At 35.0% G+C, this 22,437-nt stretch overlaps 2 protein-coding genes across 2 annotated transcripts in view; one reads left to right on the top strand and one right to left on the bottom strand.

The window, feature by feature from the left end:
- LOC144970061 (phosphoinositide 3-kinase regulatory subunit 4-like) overlaps nucleotides 1-5,920 on the bottom strand; it is a 53,405-nt gene extending 47,485 nt beyond the window's left edge. The window contains exon 1 of the mRNA XM_078909261.1: nucleotides 5,737-5,920. The gene's annotated coding sequence lies outside the window, so the exon portion shown is untranslated. The remainder of the gene's footprint in view (nucleotides 1-5,736) is intronic.
- Nucleotides 5,921-5,935: 15 nt separating this feature from the next.
- LOC144970062 (short-chain dehydrogenase/reductase 3-like) lies at nucleotides 5,936-18,427 on the top strand. Its single transcript, XM_078909263.1, has 7 exons — nucleotides 5,936-6,347; nucleotides 9,558-9,680; nucleotides 10,452-10,592; nucleotides 12,166-12,304; nucleotides 13,144-13,249; nucleotides 13,784-13,909; nucleotides 15,335-18,427. Exons 1-7 carry the CDS (start codon nucleotides 6,156-6,158, stop codon nucleotides 15,453-15,455), a joined length of 948 nt encoding a protein of 315 aa, XP_078765389.1. The 5' UTR covers nucleotides 5,936-6,155; the 3' UTR covers nucleotides 15,456-18,427.
- Nucleotides 18,428-22,437: the final 4,010 nt, after the last annotated feature.

Genomic DNA, 22,437 nt, shown 5'->3' with positions numbered 1-22,437 from the left:
TTCCTTTAAGGGAAGGGTTGGATCTTGAAATGACGATACACCCGCAACCACAACAATGGCATCTTTTACGATTGGGCTCGAGCATTTGAAAATACCGTGTGCTTACCAGGCTGATGAAAACACAAGCGAAAGAAATAGTGAGAAGTTTTTGTAAAATACTTGAGAATTAGTCTACTATCAATTTCAGATAATTTATTTTAACAAAAATCTTAAAGAATGTATAAATTATAAAAGAAAATTTTAAAAACAAAATTTAAAATAATTTTTTTTTACAAATTAAAAAAATTATGGAATTCAGAAAGAGCAATGCTTATATATGCACCACGATTCTAAAGTCAATGTTTATTGCAATTATTTGAGATGCACTTTTAAAACCACAACTTGTTTTGTTTTTGCTTGTTTTCCAGAATAATTCATGACCGTTGTAGTTGTAGTTGTTGTATATTTTTCACTCAGGAAATGAGAGATACATTATCTTTCCAGGACTCATTGGTAATCTATACATAATGTGGAGTCTCTGGTGGAAGAATTGAGTGTTAAGCAATTTAAATAAAAACATTCTACCACTTTTTAAAACCAAGGTTTTAGCAGAGAGGAGAATTGGGATATGAGAAGAAGAGGATAAAAAATAAATACATACATAAATGTTCTTATACTATACAAAACACTTATGTATACAGTTTTTTTTAAAAATAAAATTAATAATAAGAAAGAAAAATAAAAATTAGTAGTACATAAATTGATACCTTGAATCAAATACATAGTGAGGTATATCTGTGAGGTAATGTTCCACTGGGTATATGACAAGAGGAGCTTCTCCTGTCAGCGGGTTTCCCATTTTCGTCTATTCTATACAACCTGGAGTATGTATTGAAAAAAACAATATTAACGTATTATTTTTAAAAATCTTAATGTCTTTCACCTGCAGTCTCAGAAAGATTATATTAGGCATCATCTGGCAGGCCCTTGTCCCAAACAAAGTGAAAGTGAAAATAATATAATGGCATATTGGGCAATAAATTTATAACAGTCAGTTGTTAACACTATCATTAGACTACGTGACTTAATAATCTTAAGTAATAATAATAATAATAATAATAAATAATAATAATAATAATAATAATAATAATAATAAAATAATAATAATAATAATAATAATAATAATAATGTGAGATGAGAGAATCGGATGACAATTCAATGACACAAGTTTCGGTTCTTAGACTTAGACTTGGGACTACAACACAGTCCACAGCCAATGGCCAAAGTAAGACAGCTGACCGACGCTGAACAACCAAATTCTATAAGAATAATAATCTAATATCAATTTGAAACCAAATTTATAAAGACAATCTGAACAAATATCGTTCGATAATAATAAATAATATATCTATATGAGCCAAGGTCAAAAGGTGCCCGTCTGATACCAGTGTTAAGAAAATTTGATTTTTACTTAATTATGGGCTGTTTTCATTGGGTTTAATGCTTGGAATCAATTGATAATATGAAGAAGAGATAAAATGAGATAGCTCAACATATTCTGTTGAACAGAATATGAAATAAACAACTTGAAAGTCAAATTTGAATGCAGTTTGGCATGTCTTAAAACGAGGTCAACGCATCACCTTTATAGAAAGCATGTAGAAATTAAATGTGATGTTTTAGCTCACATGATTAAAATTTGCTAATAGTATAAAGTCAAAATTTACTTTTAAACGCAATTGCAGTATATTACATATCTGATTAAGTTTCATATAGAGTTCTTAAAAAGTTGGTATTGCTTGTGACCTTTAGTGTCATCAAACACAGCACAATACTAAGACTCGACACGAAACTTTAAAGCTCATATTTAATGGTTATAAAATGTTTTATTATGAGTAAAAAGCATAGATTTTCCTTCTGAACTCAAATCTTGGAGTAAATGTATTCCGTTTTGCTGATATTGAGGTTTACTGGTTTTGGTGGTCATTTGTCACAAGCAACACGGCATGCGTGAACACGTGGAATCTTTTTTCGTTAAATGGCGATTCGCAATTTTGATCCACCCTTCTTACCAGCCTTTGAAGTGCAGCACTTTCAGTTGCCTTTCCAGCGTGGCTCTATGCAGAAAAGGTAAGTTGAACTTTGGTGTCATCGCTATTTTACATTGTCACAAGCAACACTTGATATTGGATATTACAAAGTGCCACCAACAAATTATGTTTTCATCTGTTATTCTATTTACAAATATGATATTATGACATCTCATCTGAGACTGTGATTTTGACACAATTAATCATTTCCTTGTAATTCTAATTTTTCATGTTTCAGGGTTGTATGAATCAAGAAAAAGACAAAACTCAAGCTTTTCACGAATCCAGATAAAAGAAGGGTTGTCAAGAAATTTGATTTGTTTTACTATTAACACACTAAATTACTACAAACAAGCAGATTTGAGCAGTAAGGTGATGTTATCGTCTGGTTACATGAATTCATTACCATGACTGATATTTTTCTAGAGTTTGTGTGACTTCTGGTACTTTTTGTGACCACTGGTGTCATTGGTTAAAATGTCACAGTTGACACTTAAGTTTGAAGTTTCTAATGTATTTCTGTTATCATGTTCTTCAAAGCTCGAAATATCATTGAATTCCATTTTAACAGACTGTATTAGATTTGTACAGTTGCTATTCTTGATTTATTGAGGCAAAATTGCGTTCTAGTGCCGATTTTGACCCAAGTAATAGCAACAATGGTATTAGTATTACTAATTTCTAAGTATATTTCCAATTTGAAAGTATTTAGTTTCTTAACATATTATTGAATTTCATTTTAGCATAATTGACTGTTGGCTTGGATGGTCATCTGATTTGCGGTTATTATGCTTTTTTGACTGAATATAATGATATAGTATGGACGAAAGTGTGATTTGGTGTTGCTTGTACATAAGTATAAGTAATGGTGTCACCGGTCTTATGTCACAAGTCACATTCAGATGCTCTATTTTCCATGTATATTTCTATTTTTGAAGTCTTTTGTTTCTGAAATATTATTAAATTCCATATTTACCTGAGGTTATTACACTGGTTTGACTGAAATTAATGATATATTGTCGAAATTGCAATTTGGTATTGCTTGTGACATAAGTAATGGTGTCATCGGTCTAATGTCACAAGTGACACAATGTCGCTAAATAAGATATCGATGGCCAAACCTCTGAGGTAGCGTTTTTGCCAATCCGCTGATCTAACCTCTGATGTCAACTTCAGAGATAAGCGCGCCCTCTTATTCTTTAGTCTCAAGATGATCAAACCTCTGATGTTAGTTCAGAGTTCAAGGGAGACGGAGAAGGATTTTCAAGCAATCAAAAACACGTCATGTAAATGATGTATAGTTTGTTTTCGTGGATTAGAAAGAATGATTGTGTTTTTAACTACAAAATCAATATTTCATTTTACTGTTAATAGGGTTGTATTGACATTGGACTCTATAATTTTGAGCATCCATAAATATCACAGCTGCTAAATAATTGTCAATTTCTAAAGTCACGATGCGACTGAACTTCAAGCCTATTATCTCCCGGTTATGCTTTACTAGTAAATATAATGTACGAAATAATGATTGGGTATTTAAAAAGATAATACGCCGATCACCTGTTCTCCCTATCTCTATAAATTCAAAATAACAAAGCTCGATCATGACAATCACCCTATTAAATTAAATCACGTCATCCCATGACATGTCCACCTGATGCTATCCTGATATCATACCACCATTTAAACCCCTACCCATCCTGTCCAACAAACAACAAAGATCTTTTGATTTATTATTTTTTTTAAGAAAAAGAAAAAGCTAAACAAACAAAAACAAACAAAAACAAACAAACAAACAAGCAAACAAAAAACATTGTTGTCGATAAGTATATTACCGTTTGCGCTTTTTTTCTTTCACCCATTCTTTGTAATCATTTTTATTTGATGGATAATTCTCAATAGATCTAATTGCAGTTTTGGTTCCACTTTCTTTTTCTTTATTTGTTTAAGTTTTATTTTTAGCGTGGCCTTGACAGGTCTGTGGTCACTATTACAATCTGCGCTTGGAATAGTTGCGTACGATATTTCTGAATCGATGTTGGACCAGAATAAAGTCTATCAGATTTCTATAAAGGCCACCTGGGCTTATCCATGTCCACTTCTTTCTATCGTGGTTTTTAAACCATGTATTGACAATAGTAAGGTTTTCCAATCTGCACCAGTCGACAAGTCTTTCCCCTCTATCATTTTTGGTACCTGGTCCGTGGGACCAACGATATTTTCAACTCTCTCGTTACCAACCTTTGCATTGAAATCACCAATTATTAAACGAATTTCATCAGATTTACATTGTTTTAATGCTTGTTCCATATCTTGATAGAATGTCTCAATTGTGTTTTCGTCACTGCCTGATGTCGGGGCGTATATTTGAATAAAATTAACATTAAACGGGTTTCCTTTCAACTTTACTAAAATAACTCTTTCTGAGATGGCAACATGATCTAAATAGCACTTTGATGTTGATTTGTCTAAAAGAAGTACAACTCCTTTTTCATGATATATACATATATATATATATATACATATATATATATATATATATATATATATATATATATATATATATATATATATATATATATATATATATATATGTGTGTGTGTGTGTGTGTGTGTGTTGTATATACATTGAAAAAACTTGAACAAACTAAAGGAAATAAGAATTTTATCTTAATCTTTAAAGTTTATTTAAATTTTTAAAATTTTTAAATTTTCATCTCCTACATCCGTATGATGATGATGATGATGATGATGATGATGATGATGATGATGATGATGATGATGATTGCCATGCAATACAAAGTATTAAGAAACGTGTTGCAGCTCTCCTCTATCTCAAAACCCGTTGTTCAAACCTCGGAAGTGACATCGGATGATTGATCGCCGTGAAAACGCCAGGCGCGAAACTCTGATGTCGACATCAGAGCTTTGATCAACGGATTCACGAAAACGCTACTTCAGAGGTTTGATCATCAGACCATTGATATGCTTTGGTCACATTATTTCCCAACATTTTATTCCAAAAGTTACTGAACATTGCTGGTTATAAGCATATGCAATATTGTTGTTGTTGTTAATGTACAATCATCTTTATGAAATAATATATTTGCATTCTATGTTGCTTGTGACCGATGACACCAAAAAGCAACCTTTTCTCCAATAGTTGGTAACACTATTGTACTATGATTGTTGTTGATTGTGTCTTTTTGTTTATAACTTACTAAATAAAGTTTGATACTTAACAAAAATCATTTGGTTATTGCGCTTTTTGTCTCATTTTGGTGTCACCGGTCACAGGTGACACCAGCAACCTATAGGCATTGTTGACGTTATTATGCTGCGTTTGACCGTAATGTTATCTAAAGGGCCTTTGATTCATGAAGTACAGGGTTTTTGCTACATATATAGAAATATAAATGGACTATTATGTCACTTTTATTTTGAGAAAAAAAAAATTGGCACCTTTTGACCTTGGCTCATATATGCTTAGAATTGCCCGTTTCACCCAAACCTAGATGCCACCAACGCTAAACTAGACGTCTACAACTACGAACGACGCTCCGCTGTGGTCAAAATCGCCACCATTGTTATTGTTGTTTGTTGTGATTCTCTTGTCAGTTCATATAGAGATTGTCTTCATAAGGTAGCAACAAAAACATGCACAAACCTCTTAGGCACTGATTCGCTTTTAAAATCAAAGTATCTTTAACAGCATGTTACGAGTTGTGGCATGAATTAATGTACGAATTAGCCTAAATTTGAGACAATTCAATAGAAATTATCGTCAGATGATTTTTGTCTCCACCCCAAATAGCGTCCCGTTCACAATTTTAATCAAAACACAAAATGTCAACTTCCTGTTCATCCTCTACTTTCACTTTCAATTTGCAATTGACGAGTCCTGTAAAAATACAACTAAAAGATGCATGATAAATGCATGGCAAACAATGACAACGTAAATAATGGAGAGTATTTTATTTAATGAGAAAAATTGAATCGTAAAGACGCAATTTTTATGCTCATGGAAGAAGGATATGACAGAACAATTACTTATCATTGTAAAGAGCAATCCTTTCTAAGATAGAGATGTTCAAAAGACTGCGTGCTTTTCTAATTTGCCTGGAAAATCTTGTCAAAATATGTATACGAGAAATGTATATATGGCTCTCGCCCGCAAAGTACAAGGAAATTACTGATGATGTCATCCTTATCACAGGAGGTGGTCGTGGGATCGGAAGAGAAATTGCTATTGAATTGGCTAAACATCGTCCGAAACACGTGAGATTATTATTACGAAGTTCTATTTCTCCGCTCCGAGCCGAATGCTCGGGAAAATAAACTTGATCTCTATCTTTTTGAAGGGTTTCTGTTCTCAATATTTTTTTGGTTATTTTCTAGAGTCAGAGTGTTTATGCGAATGATGAAAGTGTATGCATTGGGTGGGGGGGGAGGGGGATGGGTTCTTTTGCCAGTGCCCCGGGTGCTCTGTCTTTTATTCATCCCAACTTTCTGTTACACTTCTATCTTGCGTTTGTGCTGTCCTATCTCTCAACCTCTGTTCCCGTCTTGAGACTTTGGCTTTGTTATTTTGGTTTATTTCTGTTCTCTCTTTGATAGTGCAAAAGTGAACGCACCAGGGAGTATTTGCGAAAGCACAACTTTTTTTCTTTTATTCATCCCAACTTTCTGTTACACTTCTATCTTGCGTTTGTGCTGTCCTATCTCTCAACCTCTGTTCCCGTCTTGAGACTTTGGCTTTGTTATTTTGGTTTATTTCTGTTCTCTCTTTGATAGTGCAAAAGTGAACGCACCAGGGAGTATTTGCGAAAGCACAACTTTTTTTTTTAGATATAAAATCTGTCTTTGTCAACAATGTGCCTAAAAATGCTAGCTTGATGATTCGTGAGAATTCCATGTCCACTCTGTTTGAGCATTTACTTTTGCATCGACATCGCGTCCATAACTCATCAGCTACTGGAGGCTAGCCGACCATCGGAGAAATAGAGTTCAAGTTTATTTTCCTGAGGGTTCGGAGAAATAGAGCCGGCCTTATTATTATTATTGACAATTTCAATTAAATAAAATGGAGTAGATTCGTATTAATGTTAATATTAGAATTATCCAATGATACTGATTGTACTACTGGTGTTATTAATATTATTAATTAGAGTAGTCTAGATACCTCGGTAACTACCCCCAGGGTAGTGTCTTGGGCCCAGTTTTATTTATATGCTATGTAAACGACATGCCCGAAGCAGTAAACTCCTTCATAAAAATGTTTGCAGACGATGCCAAAGTTTTTTCATCTGTAAATAATGTCAATGAAGCTGGCCGACTGCAAGATGACCTGGACACACTTCAGTTGTGGTCTAAAAAATGGCAACTCTGTTTCAATGCAAATAAATGCAAGGTTATGCACCTAGGAAACAACAACAGCCAATATGTCTACAGGATGAAGGATAGTAAGGGGTTGAAATCAATTTGGAAAGTACTTTATGTGAAAAAGACGGTGTATAAGTGGACCCCAAATTGAATTTTAGCCAGCACTGTGAAAAGACTGTTAACAAAGCAAATAGAATCCTGGGACTTGTCAGAAGATCTTTCGACTATATCGACAAACCCATATTAACCACTCATTTTAAAAGTCTAATACGATCACACTTGGAATATGGAAACTGTGTATGGTCCCCCATCAATAAATCAGATGCTTTACTTATTGAAAATGTCCAACGCCAAGCCACCAAACTTGTTCCCGAAATTTCAAACCTCAGCTACGAAGATAGACTCAGAGCATTAGACCTCCCTAGCCTCATGTACAGAAGACTCAGAGGAGATCTAATTGAAACTTATAAATTGACCAACAGTCTCTATAAAGTAAACGTAGAAGATTACCTCACATTTAACAAGGACAAAAGAACAAGAGGCCACTGTTATAAACTTGCCAAACAAAATTGCCGTTTAAAAATCCGAAAAAATTTCTTTAGTCAGCGAATTGTTGAGACATGGAATAGCCTGCCTGAAAAAATAGTTACAGCGCCAAGCATAAACAGCTTTAAAAGCCAAATTGACAGTTTCCTGCAGGATCTAAAATACAGCACCGATTTCCCATTGAAGCCATCCTTTCGACCTCCACAAGTTGGTGGAGACCGATCCAAAGACCATCAACGGGCCACCAGCCCTCTATGATGAACTCACACTCATACTCATACTATTACTATCACTATCACTACTGCTACTCCTACCATTTCCCATTTAAAACTACTACTCTACTTCAACTACTATCAAGTACTAGTCCTGGCTGTCCGTTGATTTGTGTGACTGATGGATCTCACAGCATTTTTGAAGATCCACAGAATGTGCATCAATCAATTGTTGTTTTATGTATTCTGCAGATTGGTGATTTGCGCAATGCTGTTCATGGATCTACAGAATGTGCAATAGTCCCTTGCTACACATTCTGCAGGTTGGTAGAATGTGCAATGCTTTTTGTGAAGGGAACTATTTTTGTTGCGCATTCTGTATATCACCCTCTATGGATCCACAAAAAGCATTAGACGATCTGCTTATCTCTACAAAATGCATAACAATCGAAGGATTGCTATGCATTCTGTAATTCTGTGGATCTGTGGAAAGGGTTTCACAACACAAATGGACAGAACGCACCTACTACTACAACTACTACTACTAAAGCTAAAACTACCGATTACTAACCACAAGTACTATTTTGCCACTTCTACTATACTACTACAACAACTACCTCTACCATTGCTACTTTTACTATACTACTAAAGTAGTAAAACCAGCATTTTGAAATCTTCCGGCTGACCTGGTAGATATCAGTAAATTTATTTTTTATAAAGATGAAAGTATTGGTTGGTTAAAGGCAACAGTTAGGGAAAGCTAAATGGATATATGTATCCTTTTCTCTATGATTTAAAGGTGAGAACATTTGATAAGGTGAAGCTTTGCATGAAATATTTACTGCTTGTAAAAAAAATTAGCAAAGAGCATTCCTGATTAATAAAATAATTTTTAAAAATATGAAGTGAATGTTATAAATTCGTCTCTTTGGGTTGTCTTGAAAAGACAGAACAGTGCCATATTATGAGCAATAGAGTCTAATTCTCTCACTGAAGGAATAATAAAAATAAGACACTGACAGGACGGCTTGCACTCATGTACTTAGTCTGTAATTTTAAAACTTTATGTCCAATTTGCTTTCTCACCGTTCCATTGTCATTGTAGTTGTCCATGTCTCACCTGTGTCAGGCCGTCTAAATTTCTTCGATTTCCATATTTCTATGTTTATTATGATTACTTTTTTTTCAAAGCATGTTGATTGGAAGGGAACAAAAATTATATACTTTTTGGAAATGAAGATGTTTTAGTTGCAAGGAACCTTCATGATGAGCAGAAAAAAGGGAAACGTATCAAGATGTAGTACTTGATTAAAAAGCGGCACTTTTTCTATATGTATATTTTAAACAGATAATATTATGTGGGAGAACAGAATCAACCCTAAGTCAGACTGCAAAGGTTGTTCAGGAGCAAGGAGTGAATTGTGGATTTATGGTTTGTGATGTCAGCTCCAGAGATCAGGTTTATTCTTTAGTGAGTAGGAAAACTTTTCAATGCTACTTATCAGTTGAGATGCTGATTTGTCTTAATTATTATTTTTTTTAAAATCAGCATTACAAGTAGAAGGAGTAATGACATAATGTAGGAGAGATGTGTGTGTGTGTGTGTTTATGTTTGAGAGGGCGAGAGTGTGACGGAGGGAGGCAAAGAATTAGAGATTATCTATTAGAGATTAACTTGCATTTATGTGTTCTTTTTTATAGTTTCATTCAAAGTAAAAAAAAAAAAGGGGAAAATCTGAATTTTCAATTTTAAAGAAATTCCCAAGATAAGATAACACTGATTTTATAGTAATATGTCATCAAAGTAATGCACGCAATCGGATTATCTAAAGATTAGACCCCCAAAAAATGGCATTCTTCAAATATTTTTTTTTAATTAGATAAAATGCTTTCATTAAAAAATAATTAAATAAATGAAATAAAAGGAGGAAGCATTTGGTGAAGGAGTTTAGGTGTTTGAGCAAAAAAAGCAAAATGATCTGATATAGATAGCTATTTCGACAAACCTGGTTCTCACTCATGCTCATTTATCATTATTGATACTTCTTCCAGCTTAGGGTTGTCAAAATGAATGCCATCTCCATGCAGCTCAATTCATAGCATCATCTACCTCCAGGCCTAGTTCTTTCATATCGTCCTTTACCCTATCCAACCATCTAGTCTTTTAACTTTTATTATTATTGATTGTACCCTTTTATTCTATGTTGAAGTATTTAGGTCTACATTATCATGAATATTTCAGGCTCAAGAGGTGCAGGCCAAGTTCGGCCATGTCACTATTCTAGTCAATAATGCCGGAATTGTCCACAGCGACTCTGTTCTCGAAGCCAAAGCTGAAGAAATTGTCTCTCAAATTAAAACCAACACCATTTCTCACTTCTGGGTAAATATCATTTTATGGATGCTTAAATGTTTGATATTTTTAATTTTAAAAATAAATAAATTATGCCCTTCTGCCACAATATCATAAGATATCGTCGTCTAGTCATTCCACAAAGGAATATAGATAATTCATCAAACAACATGTCTGATGTCAACAGTAATCGCTCATGTTGTCCAAGTGAGCAAATTGGGGTTAATAATCTTGCCCAAGGAAAAAGAATGAAATTCCCCGAAGCAGGGCTTGAACTTGGGACCTTCTGGGTGACAGTGCAATGCCTTAACCACTCGGCCACTTCGACCACCCCCCCCCCCTATTTTTAATTAGCATTAAGTATAATAATACTGAGTTGTCAAAAGTACCTCATACCATTCCCTGTGATATTAATTAGCAAAGAGCAACCATACTGCCATGATCATCAAAAAAATGCAGCATGAGCAGCATGGCTCACAGTGTTCCAGTCAGATTTGCTGCAATTGTCTCATTAAGTATTTCCTTTACCACCTATTTTTATTATAATAGTTACCTTTAAAATCAGACGATAAGTGAAAATGAATTTACATTATACATAAATCACCCATTTTAAAGCCATTGCATTATTTGCTGCTTTATGAAGAAGAATAGTTACTATAATATCCTACATAAAGCAGTTTTCCATTAAATCTCCACTTTGTAAAGATTATCTGTTTGAAAATGGCTGTCAGATTCATTCATTACTCTAATTCTTTCATTTTAAACACATCAAATGGTATCGAATTCAACCAGAACGTTTATGATATGACTATGAAGACAGAGAATATAAAAACAACCAGTTTAAAAAACAAATTGAGAAAATTTGAACAGTCATGATCAGTCGAATTCGATCAATAACTGACATGATAGATGTAATGAGCTATAATTGTTTTTGTTTTTATTTTTCTTTAGATGTCAGTGTTTTAAAAAGGGAAGGTGGTCACCCTATGTACTTTCGTTCTCAGAGTCATGACAGGAGAAAATAAATCTTGAAACTGGATGCTGATACACCTTTTGTTTTCTCAGCCATAAAAGAATTCTAGTTTATTTTTGTTTTGTTGTTTGTATTTTATTTTTTTATTTATTTATTTATTTTTTTATTATTTTTTTTATTTGGGGGGAGGGGGGTAAGCTCAGTTGGTAGAGCACTCATTTCACACTCAGAGGGACCAAGATCAACCCTGTGTTTAGATCAGGCGGAAGGTACTTTGCGATAGACTAGCTCCTGTCCAAAGGATAGCAAGTAATTGCTGTTGTCAGTTTCACGCTATAGAAACTATGATAAGTTTAGGCTCCATGGACCAAATGGCTCTGAAGGACTACTTTAGGCAAGTTTTAATATTTTATTGATAATACATCATCTACAATGTTATCATTTATGTATTACATACTATTTTCTCCTGTATCTGAATTTGTCCACTCAGACTGGTAAAAGTAATTCAGTGAGGAAAATGATGTCGTGAATTCAAGTAAAAAATAATGAGTAAATTTTTTTTTTTTAATGTGATTATTTCAATTTCATTATTAAAGGAACGTTATGAATATTATTCTTGATTAATTTCAGACTACCAAAGCATTTTTACCAAGTATGTTGGAGCACAACCATGGACATTTGGTTTCTATTAACTCCATGCTTGGCTGGGCTGGTTTGAACGGAGCATCTATTTATAGCGCTTCCAAGTTTGCTTCATCAGGATTTAGTGGTAGGTCAAATCTATTCTTTACTCTAACTTGGTTTTCAAAAGTAGTCCTTCAGAGCCATTAGGCCCATTGAGTCACAGGTCAGAGTTTATTCTGGTTTCTGTGGTGTGGAACGAACAATAACAAATGCTTACTACTCTTTGGATTGGACGCTAGTCTATTGCAAAATACTTTCCGTCAGATCTAAACAGACTTGACTACCCAATCACTGCTGGATGGACAGAGGGGGTCAGAAAAAATACATCGACTGCACCCTGATTAATCTCTGTCCCATGGCTTGTCAAGTGAGTGCCTGCTATTTAAGATGACCCTATTCTCCATCCATGATATTTAAGATGACCCTATTCTCCATCCATGCTATTTAAGATGACCCTATTCTCCATCCATGATATTTAAGATGACCCTATTCTCCATCCACGATATTTAAGATGACCCTATTCTCCATCCACGATATTTAAGATGACCCTATTCTCCATCCATGATATTTAAGATGACCCTATTCTTCACCCATGATATTTAAGAAGGCCTGACCCTATTCTCCACCTATTCTCCATCCATGATATTTATGATGACCCTCTTCTCCACCAATGATATTTAAGATGACCCTATTCTCCATTAATGATATTTAAGATGACCCTATTCTCCATTTATGATATTTAAGATGACCCTATTCTCCATTTATGATATTTAAGATGACCCTATTCTCCATCCATGATATTTAAGATGACCCTATTCTTCACCCACGATATTTAAGATGACCCTATTCTTCACCCACGATATTTAAGATGACCCTATTCTTCACCCATGATATTTAAGATGACCCTATTCTCCATCCATACAGATGCTTTACAAGATGAGTTAGATCATTTAGAAAAGAGCAATATCCACATTACTACCATTTATCCGTACCAAGTTGACAACGAAATGTTTGCAGGAGTTGGTACCAGGTAAATTTTTAATTTCTTTTTCTTTGATTTTTCTTTTTATCCTTTCCCTTTTACATCAGTAAAAAAATCATACAGTTTCTTCCCTTTAACTGATTACCTCTATTTTCAGACAGTTTTGTCGGATTTTCTTTAGATTGATAAGAGATTGAAGCGCACAGGGGTAGAAACGGTAGGGTTACGGGGTTTTTTTTGTTTTTAAAAAATTTATTTTCAAATTTAAATACAGAATTTGAAGATTTGAGCCCTAGTTTTTAATTAAAGTTCTGCATTAAGTAGCTCCTTTTTTATACTTTTCTTCTCCTTTCTCATTATGAAAGAAAAACTGACATGGTTTTTAGTTACAGAGAAGCATAAGCTTGAAAAGAATTTTGCAAATGAGACAAAGAGAAATTTTAAACAAATTTTTTTTTTTACTATACATCCACGGCAATGTATATCAGATTTTCTATCCCTTTTTTTTTTAGTAAATATTTGTTTGCTATCTCCACCTTTGTTTATTGTTTTATATTGTCGTTTTCTTCCTCCTTGCAACAGATTTCCTTGGCTATTCCCCCCTGTCACTGAGAAATATTTAGCATTCAAGACAGTGGATGCTGTTTTAACCAATAGATCACGGCTTCTCGTACCAAAGCTGATGTATGCAGTGGCTTGGTTCTACACGTGAGTATGTCATCTCATTGATGGTCTTTTGAACAACCAAGAATAATAATAATAATGCATCCTTTCTATAGCACCCCTTTCCACCAAATGTGCTCGGAAGCGCTTATACATATATGCACACATGCATTCATTTATATCATTCAACAAAATCAATCAAATCACACAGAAAACTGAAAGGAAATACTCTGTCTTCAATGACGCTTTAAAGGAGGACAGAAAATTACCTAATCATTGTTAGGAAGTCAGATAAGCTCAGTGGTAGAGCCCTTGTCGACTCATGCAAAGAGACTGGGTGCAGTCAAGATTTTTTCTGAGCCCCTCCTCCATCCAGCAGCGATTCAGTAGCTGGGTTTGTTAGATCTGGCAGTATTTTGTGATAGACTAGCATTGTATCCCAAGGATAGTAGGCAATTGCTCCTCACTTTACTTTCGTTCCTCATCTCCTCTTCGAAGCAATTGCTATTATCAGTTTAATGTTACTCAAAATGAGATCAACTTTGTCTCCATATTCCTCATGACAAAGAGGGACTACTTTTTCTTTCCACTTTTCAGTTGTTGTCTTATGATTCACCATAGGGATGCATCTTATGCTCAAAATGAGCATCATAGTCATAGCAACTCCTCTTAATGGTTTCAATAATTGAAATTATTGAAAGGAGAGGGGGAGTGGGGTGTCCAACCAATATTTCGTTTGTAGTTTTGTATTTTAAAAGCACGATGGATAATGGATGTGGGAGTTTTCACTCGAGTTATTTTCTTTTCCTGTCCTCAGCTCTTAATGTATTGCAGAAGGTAGTAACATTTTAAAGAAATATTAGTTTCCTTTGAGATAATCCAACTTAATAAACTCACAAAGAAAGGAATGATAAAATATACAGGAAGCTTTTAAGAGATTTCCTGGCAAATTGTTGGCTATTACAACTGGCTCATAAATCAAACACTCTCTTCTTTTACTCCACACATTACCTTTTTTTCAAACTTATTTCTTCTTCCCACAGCAAAGAATGCAAAATTTAATGTGTCTTTGGTAGTAAAGAATATATGCCTTTAGAGTACATTTCTATTTGTGCACACTAGGCTTCTTGATAAAGTAAACAGTGCCTAACACTGTCTGTCTAAGCACACTAAGATCAAAAGTCAATTCAGTTTATCTAGAAGTCATACAGCATTTAAGCGTCTTTGTTCCTTTTTTATTGCATTTTTTTTTTTTCTTAGTGTTTCTTTTTTGTTTTAAACTAAATTTTTTATATTTTATACCAATATTTTAGAAAATTAATTTTGCTCTTCTCTGTTTGTTTTTTTGTTTAGACAATGAAAACTCTACTTCTCGAGCTAGTTCACTTTTTGAAAAATGTTTGTTTCCTGTGGACTTTTACTTTTAACATTGTTTGTTTAACATATGTTTTTTTGTTGGTTTTTTTTCAGAATTGCGCCTGTTAGAGCTGTAACAGCCATTATGAAATTCATTCAAGTTGACAGAGCTATGCAACATTTCAAGGAAGTGCAAAAATCTCACCCTCCAAAGATGTCTCCTCATTGCTCTTAAGATTTGTATCAATTATGAAATCGATGTTAGTGTGGGAAATATTTGGTGGAGTAAAACATTGCCTTTTGCATTGTTCAAATCTCAGACAATGGAAATGGAATGCCTTTTAATGTATCAACTAGAAAAGATATCATTAAGCCGCATTTTGTAGTTGATTTCATGTGCTGTCGTAAGCCACAAGTTTCAATTATTTTCACACCAGGGGAAAAAAGTATTGACACAGTGCATGGTAATGTAGGATTTTACATACTGTTGTATGTGCTTAAATTATGGTTTATCCCAAAGCCAGTAGTTATTTCCACTTGTTTTATAAAAGACATTCACAATTTATAACATAATATATTATTTTATATATCATTAAAGTGGTCAAATATTGCTTATAATAATATGTGAAATCAATTATGATATATTTACATATTTTGATAAGAGGAGTTGATTCTTGTTGGTTTTTTTGTTTTTTAATAATTTTCACATCAACTTTGAAGCACAAGTTGACTGATATAGTCAGTTATAGTTTTTACAGTTTCTTGTTAGAGGTTTGTCTTAGAGTTACGAAGATAATGAATTATGAGTAGAAATAATTAGATTTTTTATAATGGCATAGGTATTCAGGGAGTTCCATTGTTTATTTGATTAACATTTGACACAAAAAAAGCTACCCCGATAAACTGTTATAACTCTATGTAGAAAACCCAATTTTATCGCACACTGCAGTTTACCAGCGGATCACTTAGTTGCAGTTCTAGGTCAAGAGGTCACTGCTCTTCCTCTCTTTACCTGCGCTCTGATATGGCACGTGCCTGAAGTCAGTGAAGCGAGCAGTCAAATTGGTTTGATAAATAATGCCATAACTAAGTTACAACTATCTTCTATGTTAAATCACACCACTCATTACACACACTGAAATAGGGTTCATATGGTAAAGCAATTATCATAGATACCATCAGTATAGTTATCTCAAAGGAAGGCATCAAAGTTGACCCATATTTTCACTATTTACTTACTTACTTACTTACTTACTTAGGACACCCAACATGAACCACAAGTCTTCGCCATTCTGTCCTGTCCTCCATAAGTGTACGCAGCTCCCGGGTGTTGTCCATTCCTGTGTCATCTAGCAGACAGTCAATGTATGTTTTATTCTGCCTGCCTCTGTTTCTGGTTCTCTCAGGTGGTTCCCATAGTGCAAAACTGCTTGCAATTTCCTCCTTGTGTCTCCAGCAGTGCCCCACAAGTCTCTGTCTTCTCTTTTGTATCTTCGAAGTCACTGGGGGGAGGTCACTGTAGAGTTCTTCATTTGTTATGTGCTCTTTCCAGCTTACATTGAGGGCCATCCGCAGCATACGAGTGTAGCAGCCGTCCAATTGCTTCTCAAGGGCTTTTGTTATAGTCCATGTCGCTGCTCCATATAGAAGCACTGACTCTACCATTGCCAGGAACAGTCTCTTCTTTATTTCCCTCTGTAGGTTTGAACTCCAGATTTTCCTGAGTTTGTGACAGGCACTCCAAGCCAATGCTTTACTGACAGACATATCAGAGGAACTGCTTTGGGTCCAACCTCCTAGGTTGTCAACTTCCTTCAGCCGTTCTCCATTCTTTGCCTGTATGCTAATTGGCTTTTCTTAGTTGTGGGTTTGGAAAACTGTCTTCTTAGCATTACAGCACAGTCCTACTCGTTCAGCCTCAGTTTCAAGTCTATTGAGGACTTCTTGTGCCTGGTCCATCTCCTCGTTCAGTAGAGCCAGATCATCTGCGAAATCTAGATCTGTTATCTCTCCAGATGGTGAAACTGAGCTGTTTGAGATCAAAGCAGGTGTGCTTCAAGGTGATACATTAGCCCCCTATCTCTTTGCAATTGTCCTGGACTATGTGATGAGAAAGACCTATGCTAGCATGGAGAATGAGCTGGGCTTCACGCTACATAGACAAAGAAGTAGGCGCAGTCCAGTTATGATTGTCACGGATCTAGATTTGGCTGATGATCTGGCTCTACATCTATCTTGTAAATCAAACATTTCTCAAACATTTCAAGAATTCATACAACAGTAATCAGACGTTGAAGTAAATCATTATTCCCACTAGTATATAGTACAAAGTGTCTACTTTATGTTGCACTTTACATTTAATCGGTTCAACACATATGTCACAACTTGGGGTGGGGTTTCAAATTTCACTCAAAACATCCAGTCTGGGTTCTCACGGGTGATGAAATTTGACCAGTTACACAAAGTAAACAATGTCATAGTCAATTACTGTACTCCCCACTGGCCCTGGGATACTTAAGTGGTAACTATACAGTTTGTGGAACTCTAATCATAATACAGGCTCCCAGGAATAAAAATAATCCTATTTTACACACTGGACGTTTATTATCCAGAATAATAACGATGCAATAATAATGATAATAGCAATAGTAACAAAGCTGTACAGAAGAAGGGGTATATTTCATATCCAACGGTATTGGAGAACCGATTTCTATGTTCTATAGTACTCAAATGCAAGCACAGTATTTCATAGATGGGCAACTGTTTTTTATTAAGGGATAGGAAATGGTATTTTTGATGGTGTATTTCAGTCATCGTCTCTCTTAGTTGATGTGGGAATTTTGGAATTCGGTAGGGGGGCGACTTGGAGATGGTGTGTATTCATTATTGTTTGAACCTTTCTCAACTCCTCACAAGTTCCAGTTGTCCTCTTTTCTATGTTTGCAATAGTAGAATGTATTAACTCCCCACCCTGCTCTCCATGAACACCTCACGGAAACGAAAAGCCGTGCCTTTAGTTGTTCAGTGAACTCAACCTGACCGCATGCCTTACCACCCAGTCAGCCCCCTTCGCCTTTGTGGGGGCGTGACCTCGGGGTCATGATAACAATTACCTGTTGAATGATTGTTACTCCCAGTCATTACGCGTGTTTGTTTACTTTGTAAACCTGCTATCCCAAGTTTAATTTGATCATGAACGCAAAGAAATTGACAGAAAGAAAATATTTAGAAAATACTGAGTATTATGATATAAATTCGATTCTCATAGTGTTAGTTGAAAGGAAGTTATTGTTAATTATAAATTACTCATATTTTGAGAAATAATTAACTTACTTTTAACTTTACCCCCAAATTGCAAAAAAACGACACGCTCAAATGCAATAAAACTTGGTTCAATTTAAAGACAAACATTAAGAGAATTTACTTACGTCGTCTCTAAATGGACTTGTCAATCAATTCATAGTAATAGCCGTTTATATTTGGGATACCGTAATTGTTTCGTATAAGTCACCAAAGTACACAATGAAGACAATCTTTTCTCACAGTTTGAATAACAGACAACATAGATAATTCCAAATTCCGGGATGGTTTTAAACATTTATTTGTACAAAACGTAAATTATGTGTATTATCTATCTGACTTTATGTGTGTATGTGTATTTATTGCAATACTGTCTGTCGGCGTGAGCGTATGTGTGTTCAAGACGTAGGAGAGGGAGGTGGGGGTGGGGGGGGGGGGAGAGAGAAAGAAAGAGATAGAGATAAATAAAATAGATAGATAGATAGACAGAGAGAGATAGAGATTAGAGATAAATAAAATAGATAGATAGAGAGAGAGAGAGAGAGACTAAAATGGGGGGAAAACATGATTCTCAGGAGAGGGAGGGAATCCAAACTCCTGCTCTATTATGTCACTTTTCTTTCAGTCAAAAGTCACATTATAATTTCAAATTGTTTAGGTGTCTCTACCTGTCTAATACGTTGTAAACTGTCCTGTATTGTTTCTTGATAATTTAATTGATATTTTCTGTCGTTCTTTTCTAATCTTATCTTCTATTCTGGTACATGAGACTGTAAGTCAGGGGAAACTTGAAGAAGACTGGTTGTCATTATAACATTGTCTACTGTGATTTCTGTGGAGTGTGATGAATGTGTGTCTTGCGTTGTGTCTAAGGTTTGAATGTCACTTGACTGCCTACCTTTAATGCAGCCGACTCGTATGTTGGTAAATGTTTCACACACATTGCACATTGTAATGTCACTGGGGACAAAATCTGTCCACAAATGCTGACTGTTTTTTACAATAGTCCGGGAGTTTATTAAAAACTCTTCTCCTTTATATACTTTCATTTTTTTTATTCTTTTTACACATTTGTAACATATCACTTTTGAATGTGTTGTTTCTAAGTCTTTTCCAATATCAATATCAAATAACAAAAGTATTTCACATTTGAAATCATTACACAGTAATCTTTAGCAGTTACGTTTTTTTTCTTTTTGAGTGAGTGCTGTATAGCCACATACACTACAAAGTTCATTTAAAGATTTCATGTGGGTCTCTAAAGTGTGATCCGTTTTCCTGTATGTGCATTGCAAGAAAAAAAATATTATAAAAGATTAAAAGACAAGTCCATTAAACGGTTTTAATCATTAAAAAGCCCAGAGAATGTTAGATGCGCCGATACAACTTTTTAAAAAATTGGTTGTGTCAAAAGTTTTATATTAATTTTTTAAAAAAATAAATAGCTCCTGTAATTGATTTTATTCATTGAGTTTTTCAGATGTAAATAACTAAAGAACTAATCACAGCAGAATAATGAAACCCAGACACAAATATCAAACAAGAAAAATGCAGTTATATCCAAGCTTTGAAAAATATGTTGTGAATTTAAAAGAGGAGTAGCAGTAGACTGAAAACAGGAAATGCCGTTACTCAATTTATATGTTTTTGGAACGTAATGCATTGTATGCAGCTTTACCTGCAGGATTGACCTTTTGACCCTGAGGTCAACCTGACCTAAACCGTGAGTAAAGGCTCGCTCAGGCACGTAATTCGTGGGTGTGACCTAAACCAAACCCCCACCTTTGTATAAATTTGATGCTGTGATGCTCTAAAATATAGAGCTTCGAAGTTGTCTTTTTTGGGAAATACTGTCTGTCGACTGTCCTTGATATGTAATTATTGATGATATCTCGTTGATGGCTGTGATCTGCATGAGATGAGAGTGCGAAATTAATTTGTCCACTTTTGCAAATTTTCTATTCAGGGTGTCAAATTTTATTATGATTCTGAACGCCATGTCTCTTATTGTTTCACAAATGTTTCATTTAAGATATGACGTGTAAGGTGCTTGTATACATCTTTCGTCATATAGGTATGGCAGTGGTTCCCAATAAATGAGCGGCTGTGATAACTCTTTTGGGCTATTCATCTTGAATTTAAGATGTTATCCAAGCCTGATGTAATTGGCCCTTGTCTAATCTGTAGTTGGGCAATATTATGACTTTCAATTTCATCTTTTAAGGCCTGAATTTGCTCAGAGTAATCACTCTGCTCCTCTTTGGTGGATGATAATGCACAACAGCCCTCTATCATATGTAATTTTTTCTCCAATTCAAGCTATTGTTTCATGCTTTGCACAAAGTTGTCAAACTGTGTGTCGTTTTGCTCGTATTCCCTTTGTGCTAAAACCTCACCAAGCTTCATGTCCAGATTATGTGTAGCCTCCTCTAACAAATTATGATGTCAAAGTGTAACCCCAAGCAATATGTGTAAGTAAGGGGGCACAACATTCTATAGAGGGATGTTAATCAATCTTATGCAATTGTGGTAACGTTTTGCACTTGAAACCCGTGCTTTGCCATATTTCATGAAGTGTCTATAGCCATTTTTTATCATATTTAATATTCTACATGTAGTGTTGTCCTTTGGCCTTTGAAAGTCTGATTTTGATTGTAAGCACCAGAGGCAGGGATAGGTTCCTTGGGGTCCTGATAAACCAAAATCTTTGCAATAAAAATCGTAATCCCCCCAAAAAAAGATAACTATCCTCTTCTCTTGCCAAACCGTTTCTTGCAAATTGTCTATTTCCATGGAAATTTGGTATAGTAGACAACGAAGATTGTCATAGGTGTCTTTGACTTTTGACATAAGTGTCGTATGGGTGTTGTCTTTTGAGTTGGGGTTTTCTACATTTGCAATCTGGATAGCAAATTTCATGCTGTCATGTCCATGATCCCCATGGGTGCAAGAGTGCCGGCCTGCCGGCTGATTGGATTACCGAAAAAAATGTCGCTGGCTTTTTGCGATTTGGATTTTATTGATTTTTTTAGTAAGTCCGTGAATCTTGCAGGCTTTTTCAGATTAGGTATATGTCCGGTCATAAGTAGACTTGCAGGCTTTTTGAGGTCCAGTTGCTTGCACCCATGATGAACCCCTCCAAACTTGATCAGATGGAATTGCACCATTATGCCAAGTAAGCTTTCCCACCTGATTATAATTGTCAAGAAGATTAGATACAAACGCACATAAATCAGCAACATTAGCCACAGGTGTGAAAGACGCAGCCCCGTCAGATGTTCCCTCTGAGAGAGAGGCAAGTGTATCAACACTGACTGAGTCTCCAACAAGTTCATCATAAATTTCCCGTTCTTTCTTTTCACAGGGAATTATCACGCCAGCCTTTTTCCATAACCGTCGTCTTTGTCTCTCTTGGTGCCATGTGATTCCTAATTCTTCTTTCATAGCCAATGTATAGCCTGCATCTATTGTAATCTTCTCTTTTGCGTTTGTTTTTCTTTACATATTTATTCAGTGTTTACTGGTAATCGTTTAAATTCGGATACATGCTGATTCTCCGTGTATTTGTCACCAGCCATTGTCTTTCTAATTTGTCCTATGATGTGTGATTTTCTTTTCTTTGATAGAGAGCTTGCCAGCCTATCTAATTTTCTTCTGGCAGCTATTCTGTGCAAAGTTATCGGTTGTCTTTTTGTTTTACAATGGATGCGTCCTTTGATTGCTGACAAATGCAATTTTCGTCTTGCAATGTTTGTAAAAATTTGTTCCTCTATGTCTGTGATTGGGTCTGAAATCTTCTTCTGTAATATGGACTCCAACGTTATGGGTTCTATCGTTGCATCACTGTTAATAGATGTGTCCTCAATTATTGCGTTTGTTGTTAATAGGTTACTTTCGTTATCGAGGTTACTAATTTC

Source organism: Berghia stephanieae, chromosome 4 (genome assembly GCF_034508935.2).
Source record: "Berghia stephanieae isolate SIO BIC M18660-M18661 chromosome 4, UCSD_Bste_1.3, whole genome shotgun sequence".
Taxonomy (NCBI): domain Eukaryota; kingdom Metazoa; phylum Mollusca; class Gastropoda; order Nudibranchia; family Aeolidiidae; genus Berghia; species Berghia stephanieae.
This window is presented reverse-complemented; position numbering and strand designations above follow the sequence as displayed.